General features: G+C 33.8%; 1 protein-coding gene across 1 annotated transcript; it reads left to right on the top strand.

Annotated features, from left to right (window-relative positions):
• Positions 1 to 764: 764 nt before the first annotated feature.
• LOC142619931 (uncharacterized) lies at positions 765 to 10,725 on the top strand. The gene is made up of 10 exons (XM_075793319.1): positions 765 to 992; positions 2,794 to 2,908; positions 3,775 to 3,874; positions 4,220 to 4,363; positions 4,731 to 4,789; positions 6,600 to 6,667; positions 6,748 to 6,799; positions 8,862 to 9,035; positions 9,192 to 9,791; positions 10,258 to 10,725. The coding sequence occupies exons 1-10, from the start codon at positions 967 to 969 to the stop codon at positions 10,471 to 10,473; spliced, it is 1,554 nt and encodes a 517-aa protein (XP_075649434.1). The 5' UTR covers positions 765 to 966; the 3' UTR covers positions 10,474 to 10,725.
• Positions 10,726 to 15,842: the final 5,117 nt, after the last annotated feature.

Below are 15,842 nucleotides of genomic sequence, written 5' to 3'. Positions count from 1 at the left end.
GTAAATAATAATAATAATAATTATCTATTTTGGTAGAACAAATAATTATTTCCTTTTGGTTTACATTTTTCTTTATGCGTGTGGTTTGATATGTTTGGTTTTTTTTTTTGTGTGTGTGTGTGGTAAAGGTGTTAATAATTAACATCCATTATAATTTGAAATTACTATATTTTTCAATCACAGAAATACATAGTGGTGTGATGAGTGTTTTGCATTTTGGATGAAATAATTTATTTATCACATCCCTAGATTTTTTTGTGATTGAAAAATATAATAATCCCAAATTATAATAAATGCTTTTAATTAACCTTTACTCAAAAAATAGAGGAGCCTCTGAGCATGCGCGTAATTTTAAAGCTAGCATTGATTTTAATATCCAGTCAAAAAAATTGAAAACTGCTACGTTACAATATTTTTACAGCAAATTAATAGGTGAGTTGTTGTTATTGATGTAAATTTGAACTTACCATTACTGTTTTGCCCCAGCAATAATAACCAGAAAATAATTTGTTAGCCAAAAGTCTTGTAGATGAATTGGTACCTCTCCATGTACAAAGTCCTTAGCGGTTTAGGAGAGAAAGGGTTCGAGTTGCGAGATTAACAACATATTGTAATTATTTAAAAAAAAAAAAACTTATCACTTATTATTTGTTACGAAAATTTTGTAAAATTATTAAATAAATAGCATTCTTAAAAAAAAAAAAAAAAAAACTCAAACAACGTCGATTTTTAATTTTAAAAACCTAGATTTTTTTACTCACACCCCCGTCGCTCTCGTCAGTCTCCCTCACCCAGCAACTCTCCCTCTCTCTCTCTCTCTCTCTCTCTCTCCTCTCAACTTTTTCCTTCTGCAGCTTAATGCCCTTGTACACTACTGCTCGATGCCACCGTTCTTGAAGTTTTACCCTTTCCTCTCTCTTTGTCACGACATTCTCAGGAGTTTCTAGTGAAGGTTTTTGACTTTGGATGCACCTTACAATGTTTTGTACCAGGTTTGTTATGTATTTTTATTTTCAATGATTTTGTTTTATCTTTTATGGGTTTGGCTTAGTTTTTTCATTTGGGTCTTTTGTGATTTGAAATGGGTATAGTTTTGAGAGAAAGGTTGAGAATTTCTTTGTAGTTGATTGTTTTCTTTCGTTGTTTTTTTTTTATAGGAATATTTGGGTTTTTCAATGATTATGATTTGGTTTTGGGATGTTAATTGCATTGTGTTTAGTTCTTGAGAAAATAGGGAAATAACCGAATTAACTGCACCGAAACCGAAACCGATATGGTGCAGCACACCTTTTGGGTACACATTTCCCGTTAATCAAACTTTTTATTTTTTATTTTATTTTATGAGAAATATTATGTCCACAATATTTTCATAACAAATTCTTCGTACTAGGTTGTTACACGGGTTGTTATTGGTGGGATAACAAATTAATTTCAGTAGTAGTTTCAAATTAGAATCAATAACAACTAACCAGTATGATTTGTTGTGAAAATATTGTGGGCTTAACACCTCTTTTTTTTCATTATTTAATTTTCACAAAATCATTCTCTTCTGTTTTAACTGAAACTGAATTGCATTGCTTCATATTCTGATTTAGACTAACGTAGGTTACAATGCCTGAAGTGACCTTTCCATGTAAACTGTTTTTGCGTTTTCTTAGTTCCAATTAAAAAAAAAAATCTGGGGCATTTCTGTAATATTTGGTATGAAACTTTGTGTGCTGCTATGACTATTGCTATAGGAAAAAAAGCATGGTAGGAACTGCCATTTTTTTGCTAGGATGCACGGACTCTTCATTGGGGGTGCCATGCTTGTGTTGTATCTGAGTCGTACTTGTGTTGTAACGGTGTCTAATTTGCCGTATCATGTTATAATTTTTTAAAAATTGCTCGTGTTACCATATTGTATCTGTACTCGTACTTTTACTCGTGTCCGTGTCCGTGCATCCTAGATTTTATGTGAGAGAAACAATATGACTTAAGACAACAAAAACAACAACAAGCCTTAATCTCAAATTTTGGGGTCCCCTTTCAACAAATTAGTTAGTTAGGGTTGTTTGGCCATCTTTTTGTCCATTCTACTTTATTTGAAGTCATATACTCTATCAATTTCTTAATTGATAACTCATTTTTTATTACTTCTACCAATATTATTTTGGGTCTTCTAAATTTTTTTTGTTCCCTTAACTTGTACCAACTTGTTTTTTTTATTTTATTTTTTTACCGTGCGTACTTTGTACATGACCAAACCATCTCAAGCGACTCTCCCTCATCTTTTCATCAACAAGAGCTACCCTTATCTTAATATTCTCATATCAGCTACACCTATTTTATGAATTTGTTTCTTCTTAGCAACCCAACATTCAGTACCATACAGCATAGTTGGTCGTATAGCAATCTTATAGAATTTTCCTTTTAACTTAATATACTCCAAGAGCATTGAGTAATATTTGGAACCCTAATATGTAAGAGTTGGATTTGAAATGTTGGTTTGATTGATGTTAGAGGATCCATAGCTGACCCTTAATGGTAATGAGTGAGTATTATGTAATTCATGGAACCTTTACCCAAATTCTAACTTGACAAAGAGTCTCTCCTCCTCGGATGTTTCAAAAATATAGTTCTTTCAACATATGATCGAAAACTTTTGGGAGTTTGCGTCATGGATTTTATATGCGGGTGTGGTGGATATTGTTAATGGTTTGCGTTTTCAATGTTATCTTGTATGCTTTCACAATTGCTTATGTTACAGATACCCTTTGGTTATAGCCCCTAACATATTATCTGCTTGCACAGGGTGATTGCAAGAATACTCTATGTGAATGTCTCTAGGTTAAAAGTTCGGCACAAGCATTTCTGCACTGATGCAGCTACAAGAGTATCTGGTTCTAATTGTGGCCAACCTAGCCCTGTAATATTAATCTCCCCATATATATATATATTTATGTGTGTGTGAGAACTATGAAGTCAAAATTTATTTCGTGTTAACATACTCCAGTGGAACCCAAGAATTGCTATTGTGCTTGTGTTTTCAATGGAGATATCTAGGGTTCAATCCCCTGACTCCCCCAACTATTAGATTATCAAAAAAAAAAAAAAAAAATCCTTCCAACTCAAACAATATTGACCTTCTTATATTGGGGTATGAGCATACAAATTATCAAACAATAAATCCACACATCCTAATTCTTAATCATTGAAAGCTTGTTTGTAATGAATTTAAAAAAGATCATGCTGCCCCCCCCCCCCCCCCTCTTCATTCAACACCGAACAAGAGTGAACTGAAGCATCCTTGTTTAGCACAATTGAGAACAATTCCAGGAAAAAATCTTTTAAAAGTTGAGCCCCGCACCAAATGTCATGCCAAAACCTCACTTTTATACCATTGCCACCCCCACATCGAATATAGGATGCAAATCTCCCCTAACTTGACTGGATACTTCACCAAAGACTACCCCATATGTACCTTGAACTATTGTTGTTGACTATTGACCTCAATCTTGCCCAGATTTGGATCTGACAATCCCCCCCCCCCCCCCCCCCTTCTTTCGTGGTTGATTTTCTTCCATCCATATGTCCATAGCCACCCAACAGGGATTGAAAGTTCAAATCTAGAGCTTGTTTTCTATCTATGCTTGTGTAAATTTTTTTTTGGACGCTTTTACTGTTCCATTGTTTTCATTTCTGTTCTCTTCCGCAATATAATTATTGCTTCTTAAAGAGTTCTAAATATATCAGGTCTGACATTGATTTTAATTAATTTGCTTGAAAAATTAGGAGCACAAGGAGACACATGATATCTCTAATAACATTCAGCATTATGATATTGCTATTGTTGGAGGAGGCATGGTCGGCATGGCTCTAGCTTGTTCCTTGGGTATGTGTTTACATTATGCCACTGTTATTAATTCATTGGTCATCTGATCTCCTGGGAGGTTTTAGTCTCTCTCAAACGCCACCAGACCTTTGTTACCTAATTCCCTTGTGGAAAATATGCTCAATTTATGTCAGTGAAACCATGTTGATTCACCTCAATATCTAAATGCAGAACAATGTTTTGGATAAAATTTCATCATGAATTTGAGCACTGTAATGTCTTGTACTGTTACATATTCTTTCATTTATCAAATAGATTTGGTTTGGGCTGGAGGATATAGAATATTGCCATTTCCATCAGTTGCCTTAAAATTTCAGAACCATCACCTTCTATGTGTGTTTGCAGCAAGCATGCCATTGACAAAGCACCTGAATGTTGCCATCATTGATAGCAATCCTGCATTGGGGAGTAGACCCTACTTCAACAAGGACGACCCCCCTGATCCAAGGGTCAGTACAGTGACACCTGCTACTATATCTTTTTTCAAAGGTATCAACTTCGATATTTTTGTCATTCTCAATCATGTTCTGGCCACCCTCTTTTTTCTCTTAATCCTCTCAAAGTCGCCATGGGTACTCTTATGGGGAAGTACTTATGTATGCTTCAACACCCTTCCCTATGGAATATAGATGCCGTTGGGCAGTCTTTTTTTTGCGTTATCAATTATTGTAATGGATTTAAAAAAAGAGAGATGGAATTGATATGGTGGTATATCTGTTTTACTGATTGAAATGGCCCTGCTTTAGAGCATGTTGAAATCATCACCATAGCTGAAAGCAATGCTTCTTTTGAAGGAGACAGAAATGCATGTTTTGCATAGTTTTAAACTTAGAATAACAACATTTGTACTTTGTAGATGTTGGTGCTTGGCAATACGTTGAACAGCATCGACATGCATATTTTGATAAAATGCAGGTAATCATTGCTACTTTGTATTTTGTTGTGGCAATGTTTGATTCACTTCAATTTTTTTTTTGTTTCCTATTGTTTGTTTTGATAGTTGATTTCCTTTTAATTGCTCAATGTAAAATGATGTACTAAAATACTTGAACTATAAACTGGATGTGTTGATCTGACTCGTTCAATTGTTCACCATTTTCTGTGTCATTGACATGTTCAGTTGTCTTGTCTCACTTTGTTCCTATGTATGCTGACTCATTGATGTTTTCCATTATCATGCATGTTAGATTTTTTTTTTAATTATAAAATTTGGATCTTAAAAAAGAAGGATCATTAATATATTTACCAAGATAATTAAAGATGTTCATTGGAGCCTAACTTACATTCCTAATATATAATTGCTGACATAGATTAGGAAATGAAGTTTAAGTTAGAATTAGGAATGATGCATTCTCTGAAGCTAGTGTTAGCCAAACTTTATCTATCATTCTTCTTAAAGGTTTTGGGGGTTGGGACTGAAAGTATAAGTGAATGCATGCAGGTTAGAGACTAATAACAGTCACAAGTTTTTTTCATTGATAGGGTAGGTGAGTATCAATTAGGTCATGTTCAGGAGGAGAACTGAACATTCTCTGATCAACTGTGAACTAATAGCAAGTGAAGGTGAGATTACCAGTATGTGGAAGAGGGATAAAGATTTAATTTTATTTGTGTTAATAGGAAGGAGCTTTGAATTAGCAGATTTTGAAAACAGACCAAGAACTCCCGAAGAGTTTCATGAGGTGGAATACAAGGTTTATCTATTCTTAATGCTCCCAAAGATGATTCATGAATTGAAGCAAGTGCTATGTGCCAGGTTCATGATCCTTCAACGTTTTAAAACTCGATGTCGAGTTTTCTCCAACCGGGGGAGTATAACGTGGGAGTCCAACCAAAATTATATTAGAATTTATATTTTTGTATTTATCTCATGCAAGATTGGATTATGTTGAACTTTTAGATTTGAGTTTAGATAGCAATTATATTTTAGACAGATTAGTATTTGAGTTCAGTTAGAATTATCTTTCATTAGTTTTTATCTTTTATCTCTTTATTTCCTGAAAGCTCTAGCTTTATATAAGCTCCTGGTTTATTTGTATTTGGAAGACGGTTGATTAATGAAATTTCAGATTGGAGTTTTTCCAATATGTTGGGTGCTAATTCTTGATACCTAGGTGCTGATGCCTAAGTTTCTTGCTTGGTGCTGATTCCAGGCAACTAGGTGCTGATTCTTAGGGTTTATCTTTTATTTTATTTTTTATTTTTTCTCTTGATTGTCCCGTATCAACTCCTTACTTGCCAAGGAGCTGAAGTGGGGAATTTTTATATTTGATTCCTTTTCATCATTTAGGAATTACAAGTGTCTATTTGGCATGATGTGCAGCTGGTGTTACTCTCGTCTGTGCCCTGCAATTGCGTTTAGGCATTGCATATGCAATTTTTACCATGATAATTCTTTTGCTTAGAATATAATCATATTTTCTTTTACTTGAATAATTTGCTACATTTCTTTGTAGGGTCATGCTAATAGGTGCCTGTAGGGTAATGGTTAACAATCAATTTTAAGAAAGTTTTGACACCACTTGAATGGGAAATGGAAAAAGCTGTCAAAATATTAATTATTTTTATTTTTTTTCCCATAAAAAATTTCTTTAAATGGATTATTAACCGTTGCCCTAAGGGCATCCGTTCCCTTTTTTATTACATATCCTCTCTCCCAGTGGCCCACTATGTTTTGAAATAAGACTGGTAATGTTTTCTTCTATATTTTCATAATTTTCTGTAGGTCTGGGATTATACTGGCTTAGGATACACAAGATACAATGCACAGGATATAAATAAAGAAGTTCTAGGGTAAGCATACGCATAGGAAGAAGAAAAATATCATTTTCGTAATCTTCTAGTTTTTAATGGCAAATGACTTTGTGCTACAGGTGTGTAGTGGAGAATAAGGTACTTCATGGTTCCCTGCTGTCATGTATAGAGGTACATATTTTTATTGTTAATTTGTCATAAATTCAGTGTAAACCTCTTGTATTTTAAGTTCTGTTATGGAGAAGTTCTTCCTTTCATTACATTCTTTCTTTTCCTGATGAAAAATATTCCTTGTCCAATATTGGATCACTAAGTATATAGACTTGGCTGAATGGTCTGCGTAATATTTTTCTTAATGTAGTGAAATGGTGGAGTTTTCATCTCCTTTTATGAACTATGGTTGTCATCTGTGCTTGATTCTCAAGAGTTTTGTTATTGTATTTTTGTGTGTTGGATGGCTTTTGTGTTTTCTACTTTTGGTTTTAATGATGTATCCAGGGCTCTGTGAGCACTATTGGATAGCATTCTTACCATTATAATAGGTATAGCAATTTAAGAATGAATTTTCTTTTATCATACTTTAAGTGGGATATATATATATATATATATATAAAGAGAGAGAGAGAGAGAGAGAGAGAGAGAGAGAGAGAGTTGTTAATATTGACATAATCAGGTTTATAATACTGTCTTATATAACAAAGAAAAAGGGGTACCACAATCAGGTAGGATCACGCCTCATAAAGCGGAGGTCCTTAGTTTGAAAGGTATTGGAAGCATGAAGCCAATTTTATTTTATTTTTATTTCATTTTGGTACTCAATTTTATTTTATTTTAGGTCTTACTATTTAAATAGGTTTTTAGCATTTTATTTAATTTCTTAGAGTCAAGGCTATTTTTGTAATTCAATAATTGGGTTTTCCCATGTCAATCAGGATTAGGGATAAGTCCTAATAGACCATCTAAGAATACTATTGTACTCTAATGGAGACTGTTTATGGTTTCCTTGAGTAATAAAATTTACTATTGGAAATTTTCCGTAAATAGTTTGGTGCTGATTTCAGGAAATCCTAGTGTTGATTCCTAGGCTATTTATTTATTTATTTTATGTTCTTCAATTTCAGTGTTGCATCATTTTTGGTTTCGTATCTCTCTTTCCCCCTCCTGTGGGAGCAAAACTTGAACATATATATATATATAAGAAAAGAAAAGAGGGGGAAAACAGAAAAAGGAGGAAACCTTGGTGATGCAGTTGTAGGCCCTTCTAGTTCCCAGTATGATGGGTATTATCCCCCTGATGGGTTGATAATGAGATTTAAACTTATTTTTTAGAAGTCAAATTTCTTTAAGAAAGCTCAAATGGCACATGTACACGGTGTGTGTACTGTCAGGTACAGCAAAATTAAACACTGAAAGTACATTGACCAAATAACACGATTTAAATTTCTTCCCTAGCACAGCTATTTTCTTTGAGGGTCTGTTCGGTTGGAGTTGTAGAAAAGTGGGAACATGGAAAATTGTGAGAGGATGAAAAAGTGAAAGGATGGAAAATAGTTAGTTTTCCCTCTTGTGTATTCGGTTGGAGGGGTGGAAAAGTGGGAGGATGAAAAATGTAATTTATATAAATTGATTATTATACCCTTATTACATAATATGTAAGATGTTGAAAAAAAAAAAAAGTTCAGATGTTGAAAAAAAAGAAAAACGAAAAAATAAGAACGTTCTCAGTAACATTGAAAAAAAAAAAAAAAAAAGAATGTTCAGACAGTAACGTTGAAAAGAAAAAAAAAAAAAGAACATTCTTAGTAACGTTGAAAAAAAAAAAAAAGAACATGTCAGGTGGGATGGGAGCTTTTTAGTAAAAGCCCCCATCCCAATGTTTTCTCCCCACCATTTTCCTCCCAAATTGGGAGGAAAATTTTTGTGGGCCCAGGAGGAAAATTTTCCTCCCAGTTTTCCATCCTCCATTTCTTTTCTCTCCAAACGAACAGTGGAAAATGCCTATTTTTCGTCCTTAGTTTTCTATCCTCCCTTTTTTCACTCCAAACGGACGGGGCCTGAATGTGGTGGCAACCTGGTCCTTCATTATATATAGCTATTCTTATTCCTTGAGGTCTCATCAATATATAATATTTTGCCAATTTCATTGTGCCTTATCTTGTGCAATGTAATTTTCATTTACTTGCTGTAAATTATGATACTTTTTGCAACTAAGAAAATTGAAACTTTTCTATAGAATACAGATTTCCAGAAGACAATCTATCCTTCCAGGTTATCTTCAATGACTCTACATCCGAGCCCTTCATCCTTGGGGATGGACGGCACATCATCAAGGCCACCGTTGTCTTCTCAGAGGCATTTAGCAAAGCTGGAACTGAGTGATGGCAATAGCCTATATACAAAGTTGGTGGTAATTTTCACTTGTATGTAAATGAAGTTACATTGCCGTTTGATGAATAGTAGGATGAATAATTGCCCGTTTTATTCAGTGGGTAAGATCTGTTTGATAACATGTCACTGATAATAATTGGTTACAAGTATTCAAATTTGTTGACATTTATTGCAGGTTGGAGCGGATGGTGGCAAGTCATGTGTCAGGGAGTTAGCAGGATTCAAGACAACCGGATGGAACTACTCACAGAATGCAATCATATGTACAGTGGAACATACTATTGAAAACGGATGTGCGTGGCAACGGTTTCTACCTGCTGGTCCAATTGCACTTTTGCCAATGGGTGATAATTTTAGCAATATTGTGTGGACTATGAACCCAAAAGAGTCAACAAACCGTAAATTAATGAATGAGGATGAATTTGTGAAAGATGTAAATAATGCTCTGGATTATGGATATGGTCCTCATCCTACGTCAAGCTTGTTTGGAAGCGGAGAAATGTTTTCTTGGCCTAGAGCAGGTGTGACATTATCAGCCAATGATTGTTTTGAAGTTCCACCAAAAGTGGTTAAGTTGGCATCTGAAAGATTGGTGTTTCCATTGTCTTTAAGGCATGCCAGTGACTATGTGTCAAAGCATGTTGTTCTGATTGGAGATGCTGCACACACTGTTCATCCTCTGGCTGGTCAAGGAGTTAATATGGGTTTTGGAGACGCATTTGCTCTTTCTAGGGTCATTGCTGAGGGTATAGCTGTAGGCTCTGACATTGGAGAGGTATGTGTTTTTGCAAAAAATTTCTTATTCTGCAAAGAGGTCTTTTGAATTTCATTGTTGTATTTTGCCTTCTTTTAAGGATGCAAGGACGTTTAATCTAGTATCTCACTTGTTTTAGGTGAAGACATAAAGCTAGAGTGCTAGACAAATAGACTCATGGAAATATTTATTTATTATTTTATTTTCTCGTAGTTATAATAGAGGGGAGATCTGAACCTGAACATCTTTGTTGGAAATACTAGGTGGTGCCACTTAAGCTACAAGGCTTTTGGCGGACTGATGGATATATCTGAACATGTTTACCAATTAATTGTCCCAAGTCCTAACCACATCGGAATATAGGCAATTTTGGCTTGAGAAGTGTCTCAAAACTTGATTAGAGCTATTTGGTTGCCCTGATGATGTAATTGTAATAAATTATTATCTCTATAACCACATGATGTGTGCATTGATTCAACTTATGCAGGTAACAATGTTAAAGAAATATGAAGCCGAGAGAAAACCAGCAAATATTATGATGATGGCGATCCTGGATGGTTTTCAGAAGGCATACTCTGTCGATTTTGGACCCCTAAATATACTACGAGCTGCAGCATTGCATGGGGCACACTTCATATCACCTATTAAAAGAAGTATTATTTCTTATGCATCAGGGGAACAGAAACTGCCACTATTCACTTGAGAAACACTCTAAATTATTCTTACCAGAGGATATAAATGGACTGGATTTTTGCACCTCATGTAGCAATGAATAAATTTTTTAATTTCATCAGTCTTGTACAGGAACGAATTTTTTAATATCATCAAATGTTGAATATCCTGTTTCAATGACTAGTGGTGGTTGCGCTGGTGGCTGCACCAAATTGCAAGTTTTTAGTTTTTAAATAAGAACAAACAGCTTATTTGTTCTTATAAACTATTGCTTTATCACTTCTTCATTGATAAGTTTCTAATTTTGATATTTTTTTCCCCTTAGAGAATGGTTTTTTTATTTTTATTTATCTTTATTCATGTTGAATCTACAAAAAATTAAAATTTAAAATCTTTATTCACGTAAGTTCATCCCAAAAAAAAAAGAAAAAAAGATAAGTCTTTTGTTGTTGTTGTTGTTTTTTTTTAAGTAAAAAAGGTTCAGTAAGCTTCCCACATCATCTTTTGTTTTAATTGACTATCACAACAGGTATAAAAAATGTTATAAACAAACAATCAATCAATCAATAACAATGTTCAATTTTAACCAATTTTATCCAATTAAACGTAATCTCCAATTTCTTCAAGAACACATAAACCCTAATTTCGAAAATTTTCATAAATATAAAAATCATGTAAACAACATGCATACACAAAAACCCATTAACCATTTCAAATCAAAAACACCAAAAATCATCAAAAACCCCAAATTCTTTGAGTTTGAAAATTTTGAAGAAAATGACAAATTTATGCATGAATGTATGTAATTTGAAAGAAAAGAAAGGGTAAAAGAGGCTTACTTGATATGAGAGAGAAAACCTTTGAAGCTTTGACTCGAAAAAAGACAAAAAAAAAAAAAAAATCTAATAAAAGGGATCGAGAGCAATCGAAGAGAATAAGTGAAAAAAAACAAAACTGATCTGTCAAACCCTTAAAAAATTAGAAAAATTTGAATTTTGATCGGTTGAGAGGAATCAAGCAACAATCGAAAGGACAGTTAAACAGATTTTGACTGATTAAGTAGGAATCGAACAAGAATTGAAAGAGGCAGTAAGTTTTGGCCTAAAAATTCAATTTTTTCAATCAGTCAAGAATCAGGTTCAATCGATTGAAAACTTGAAAAACTGGAAGTTTGAACTTGAAATTTTTTTGCAAAAAAACAACTGAAAACCAATTTTCATGATATGAAATGCATTAAAATGATTCCAGAAGTTTTCAAAAACATATGCCACAAGTTTTTAGAAATTTTCTCTTTAAATTCTACCCAACCCAAAGAAAATGGATTAAACATTACACAATGAGTAATCTCAGGTGGCTATATTACTTAACACACAATCATATGTACTAAGTTTAGCATAAATTTGCGTGGAGTGTGTACAACTAGTAAGTGTACAAAGTAGAGAAAAGATAATATGTAGATGGTAATTAAACAAATTTTCTACATCATCAATTACATTGGTTTGAAAGTGACTATTACCTCAAGAGTTACAACATATATTTCTCACATCTCCTAGAAAACACGTTTGCAATCATGTAAAAGCATTTGTTATTTATTTATTTTTTTATTTTCTTTTGATCACAATCAAAGATATCATGCATGAGCATATAGGAGATAGAAAAGAAAATACCCTTGTTATATATATATATATATATATATATATATATATATATATATATATATATATATATATTTTAATTCTTTTTCAACATCTCGTTTTATCTTGTTGTGCAAGAGTTACACCTTACCAAGCATGGCTTTTATGATTTGCATACAGGTGTTCATAATTGGCGAGTAACAGTGCTGAGATGGTTATTTATGCATTTTTCCTAGGATTTTCTAGTTCTTACAATCAAAACATGTGACATCAAAATCAAGATAGTTTGTTCAAAGATTGTAAGCAACTCACACAATTAAGCACTAAATAGCACAAACTAGCAAAGTGCAAAAAGTAACTCATCAAAGCTAAACAAGGTACACATACATAAAATGTAAATTTCATTGGCCAACCTTAATTACACATTTAGTGTTGTGCAATACAGAAAAAATATATATATCTATATATATATATTTTGTGTTTTTATGTTATGACCAAAAATCAAAAGCACACATTATGCTAGATAAATAAAATGAAAATGCAATGCATAACAAAATTTAATGCTCAACTAAGCTATAGAGGGTACATAAACAAGAAATATAAATTTCTTAATTAACCCATGAGTTCATGTACAAACTAGTATATACTCATACAAAATCAGAAATAGCTCGTGCACTCAGTTATGCAACACACACTTTCTATGTTTCTCCACGATATCAAGCATGTTCTAAATCAAGAAAAAGATATTATAATGCATGTAATTCACCCCAAGAAAACTAAAACAAGGCACAAAATAAAATATTTTTTGTCATTTTAAAACAAAAAAACCAACAATCTAAACATGCTTTAAAACTGAAAACTACTAAACCCTAAGCTACCTAAACATATTAAAACATAAACAAAGCAAGAAAATAAATAGAAAACAAAATTAAACAAGGAAATGAAAAGAAAAGGGTTCGAACTCATTACCTCCAATAAGAAGCTTTTCAAGCTTGATTTTGACCATTCCTCTCAAAAATCATTAGTAATCTTAAAACTTGAAGATCAAGGTCAGAAAAGGCCCAATAAGAAAATATTTACTTGAGGATATTTTGTGAGAATCTCCCTCTTTGATTCACTATTTCTAGCGAGTCTTGTGTTTTCCCTTAGGATTTTCTGTGTGTTTTTGAAATATACCATGTAAGGCTTTATGAAGTTGAAAAATGGGGGTTTGGAACGGCTCCCAGACAATTTGAGATTCATTCCAAACCTTAACTTTAATGCGGAAAAACTTGCCTTTTATAGCTTCTAGAACCCTAGCTACCTACGCATACATCAAGCCTGCGTATATATACGCGTGTATATGTACGCAACCCTAGGGTTTTCGTGGCCTTTATTTTCCAAAAATAGTTTTATTTTATTCATAAAAGAGTTATATTTTTCATAAAAACCTTCCTAAAGTCAATTTATAATTTGATCGGACCCTAAACCAACTTTGGGCTTTAGAATTTTACCATAATTAGGGAACGGGAGCTTGAGTCGTAAAGGGTACAAAATGCAGTGTCTACAGATTAGATCTTCTTAAACTCCTCATTAGTCACAACACTAAACGGGGAATTCAATGCTTTACTATTGAAATTTGTGAATTTGATCTTGTCATCATCCCAAGACGCGAGCGGATCTTTTAGTCCATCCAACCTCGACAGCTAGCTAGACTTTTTCATCTAAAGATTGCAAAAAAGTTCTCACGTGTACTTTCTAGTATGCATAGTTAGTACCATAAAAAAAAAGAGATATAATCAACGATTGTCCACTATCCGTAACAACAGGGGTCAATAGATCACACAGCAAAGATTAAAACCTAATTAGAATGTGCTCGCTCTGATACCACTTGTTGGGTTAAGATAGATTGACCCCGGTTAATTAATTTAATTATCAAAGTTGATTAATTAGGTCAAATTACATGCAAATTGCAGAGGCACTGACAAATCACCAAATAAACTAAATGCAACAGAAATTAAATTGACATGGTGATTTGTTGACAAATGGAAAAACCTCTCACAAGATAAAAACCTCATTGGATGAATTTAAGGTCACCCCTCCCAAGAATCCACTAATCAATAATCAAGCAGTTATAAGTATGAGGAATCTTACTACTACCTTGGTTTATTCCAAAATATCAATCTACAGTTGGACCTTCACTCCAATACCCAATTGGACTTGATCTTGTTGTAGCTTTCTTTCCTTTGTTGCATAAATCTCCAATCTATAACTAACTTCTTTGCATGGATCTCAGTATGTGACTAAGTTCAGTAACTTGAATGATTGTTGTTGCTTGCGAAGTTCTTCACTTCATAAACGATGAAGATCAAGAAGCACTTGGTTACAAAACCCTAAGACGCACAAACGCAATAGCTTCACACAGAGTATATGAAATCTGGGTTTTTGTTTCCATACCTGATGACTTTTAAAGTAAGCCTTATATATGACTAGGGTTGTGAGAAAAGAAAACCTAATCAAACAAGTCATTATGGGCCGAATTTTAGATCTTGAAAATCTGAAATCGTAGATCTCGATAGATCGAGCTTATGTCGAGCTTCTCCATTAATCCTTGATAACAGTATTGTCGAGCTTTTGTCGAGATTTAATGAACCAGCTTTTCTTCATTTGTTTATTAGATCAATCTTCATGTCTTTAATGAAACCACTTGATATTTTTGAACAACATATTTCTTGATACATTAAACCCAACTTAGATCTACTCAATTACAAGTAAAATGTGTTTTGTCAAAGGATTAGCTAATTACATAGAGAATATGGCCTTAACAATATGTGTAATGAGAATATTTAGCTAACACATAAAAACTTATAAATGAGTCTATGCTTGAATTGTTTTGTATCAAGCTTAATTGCTCAACGAGCTTGTTGGTGAACAAATTTTTTTGCTTGGGCTCGGTTTGTTTATTAAACGAGCTTGAAACTAACTCTCAAGCTTGATTTATTTATAAACAAACAAACATGAACGAGCTTTTTATCGAGATGAACTCGAATTGTTCATAATCGGTTTGGTTCATTTACAACCCTGACATTGGTTGCATGTCTGTTTGTCAAAACATAAGCAACGTAGTGAACGGGTCGGCGAAAATGGGAAATTAGCCATTACTTTCCAACTATATAGTTAGTAGGCCCGATTCCCAAAATATATTATTTAATAACATCTCGAGTCTTAAAGGCTCGATTTTGGGCCTATAAATCGAGTCTTTGAGGCTCGGTTTTCAATTTGATGTGGCGTTTTTTTCACGTGGCGTCCACCTGAAAATCGAGTCTCAAAGACTTGATTTATGTGACGTGGCCATCTGGGTCTGACGTGGTTGGTCCATGTGGAAAAAAAGGAAACCGAGTCTCTAAGACTTGATTTCAATTTGGGATTTTTTCAAAATTAACGCCTCTCACATATATCAGACACTCTCCACTCTCACTCACCCTCTCTCTAACACAGAGCGAACTCTCACGCTCTCACTCTCCTTCTTACCCACCTTCTCAATCTCACTCTCACACTGAACCTCGGCCTCTCTCACTTGCTCACCCTCTCCACTCTCACTCGCTCACCCTTTTCGTACTCATCCACTGTTCTCTTATTCACTGTTCTCTCACTCAATCTCCACTATTTCACATTGATCGCCTTCGCCAAAAGATTTCATAAAGCCACAGCAAGGTGTACAGAGCTTTGACTTCCTTCAGTCTACGCGGCCTCTCAAAACAAAAAAAAAGGTGAGTCGCTTTGTACA

This window comes from Castanea sativa, chromosome 12 (genome assembly GCF_040712315.1).
Source record: "Castanea sativa cultivar Marrone di Chiusa Pesio chromosome 12, ASM4071231v1".
NCBI classification, from domain to species: Eukaryota; Viridiplantae; Streptophyta; class Magnoliopsida; order Fagales; family Fagaceae; genus Castanea; species Castanea sativa.
The sequence above is the reverse complement of the archived record's forward strand: the minus strand, read 5'-3'. Positions and strand labels throughout refer to the sequence as shown.

Coding starts and splice junctions, on each gene's coding strand:
- LOC142619931 (XM_075793319.1), top strand. CDS start 967: ATGCACCTTACAATGTTTTGTACCAG. Junction 3,875..4,219: donor GGCTCTAGCTTGTTCCTTGG/GTATGTGTTTAC, acceptor GTGTGTTTGCAG/CAAGCATGCCATTGACAAAG. Junction 6,668..6,747: donor ATAAATAAAGAAGTTCTAGG/GTAAGCATACGC, acceptor TTTGTGCTACAG/GTGTGTAGTGGAGAATAAGG.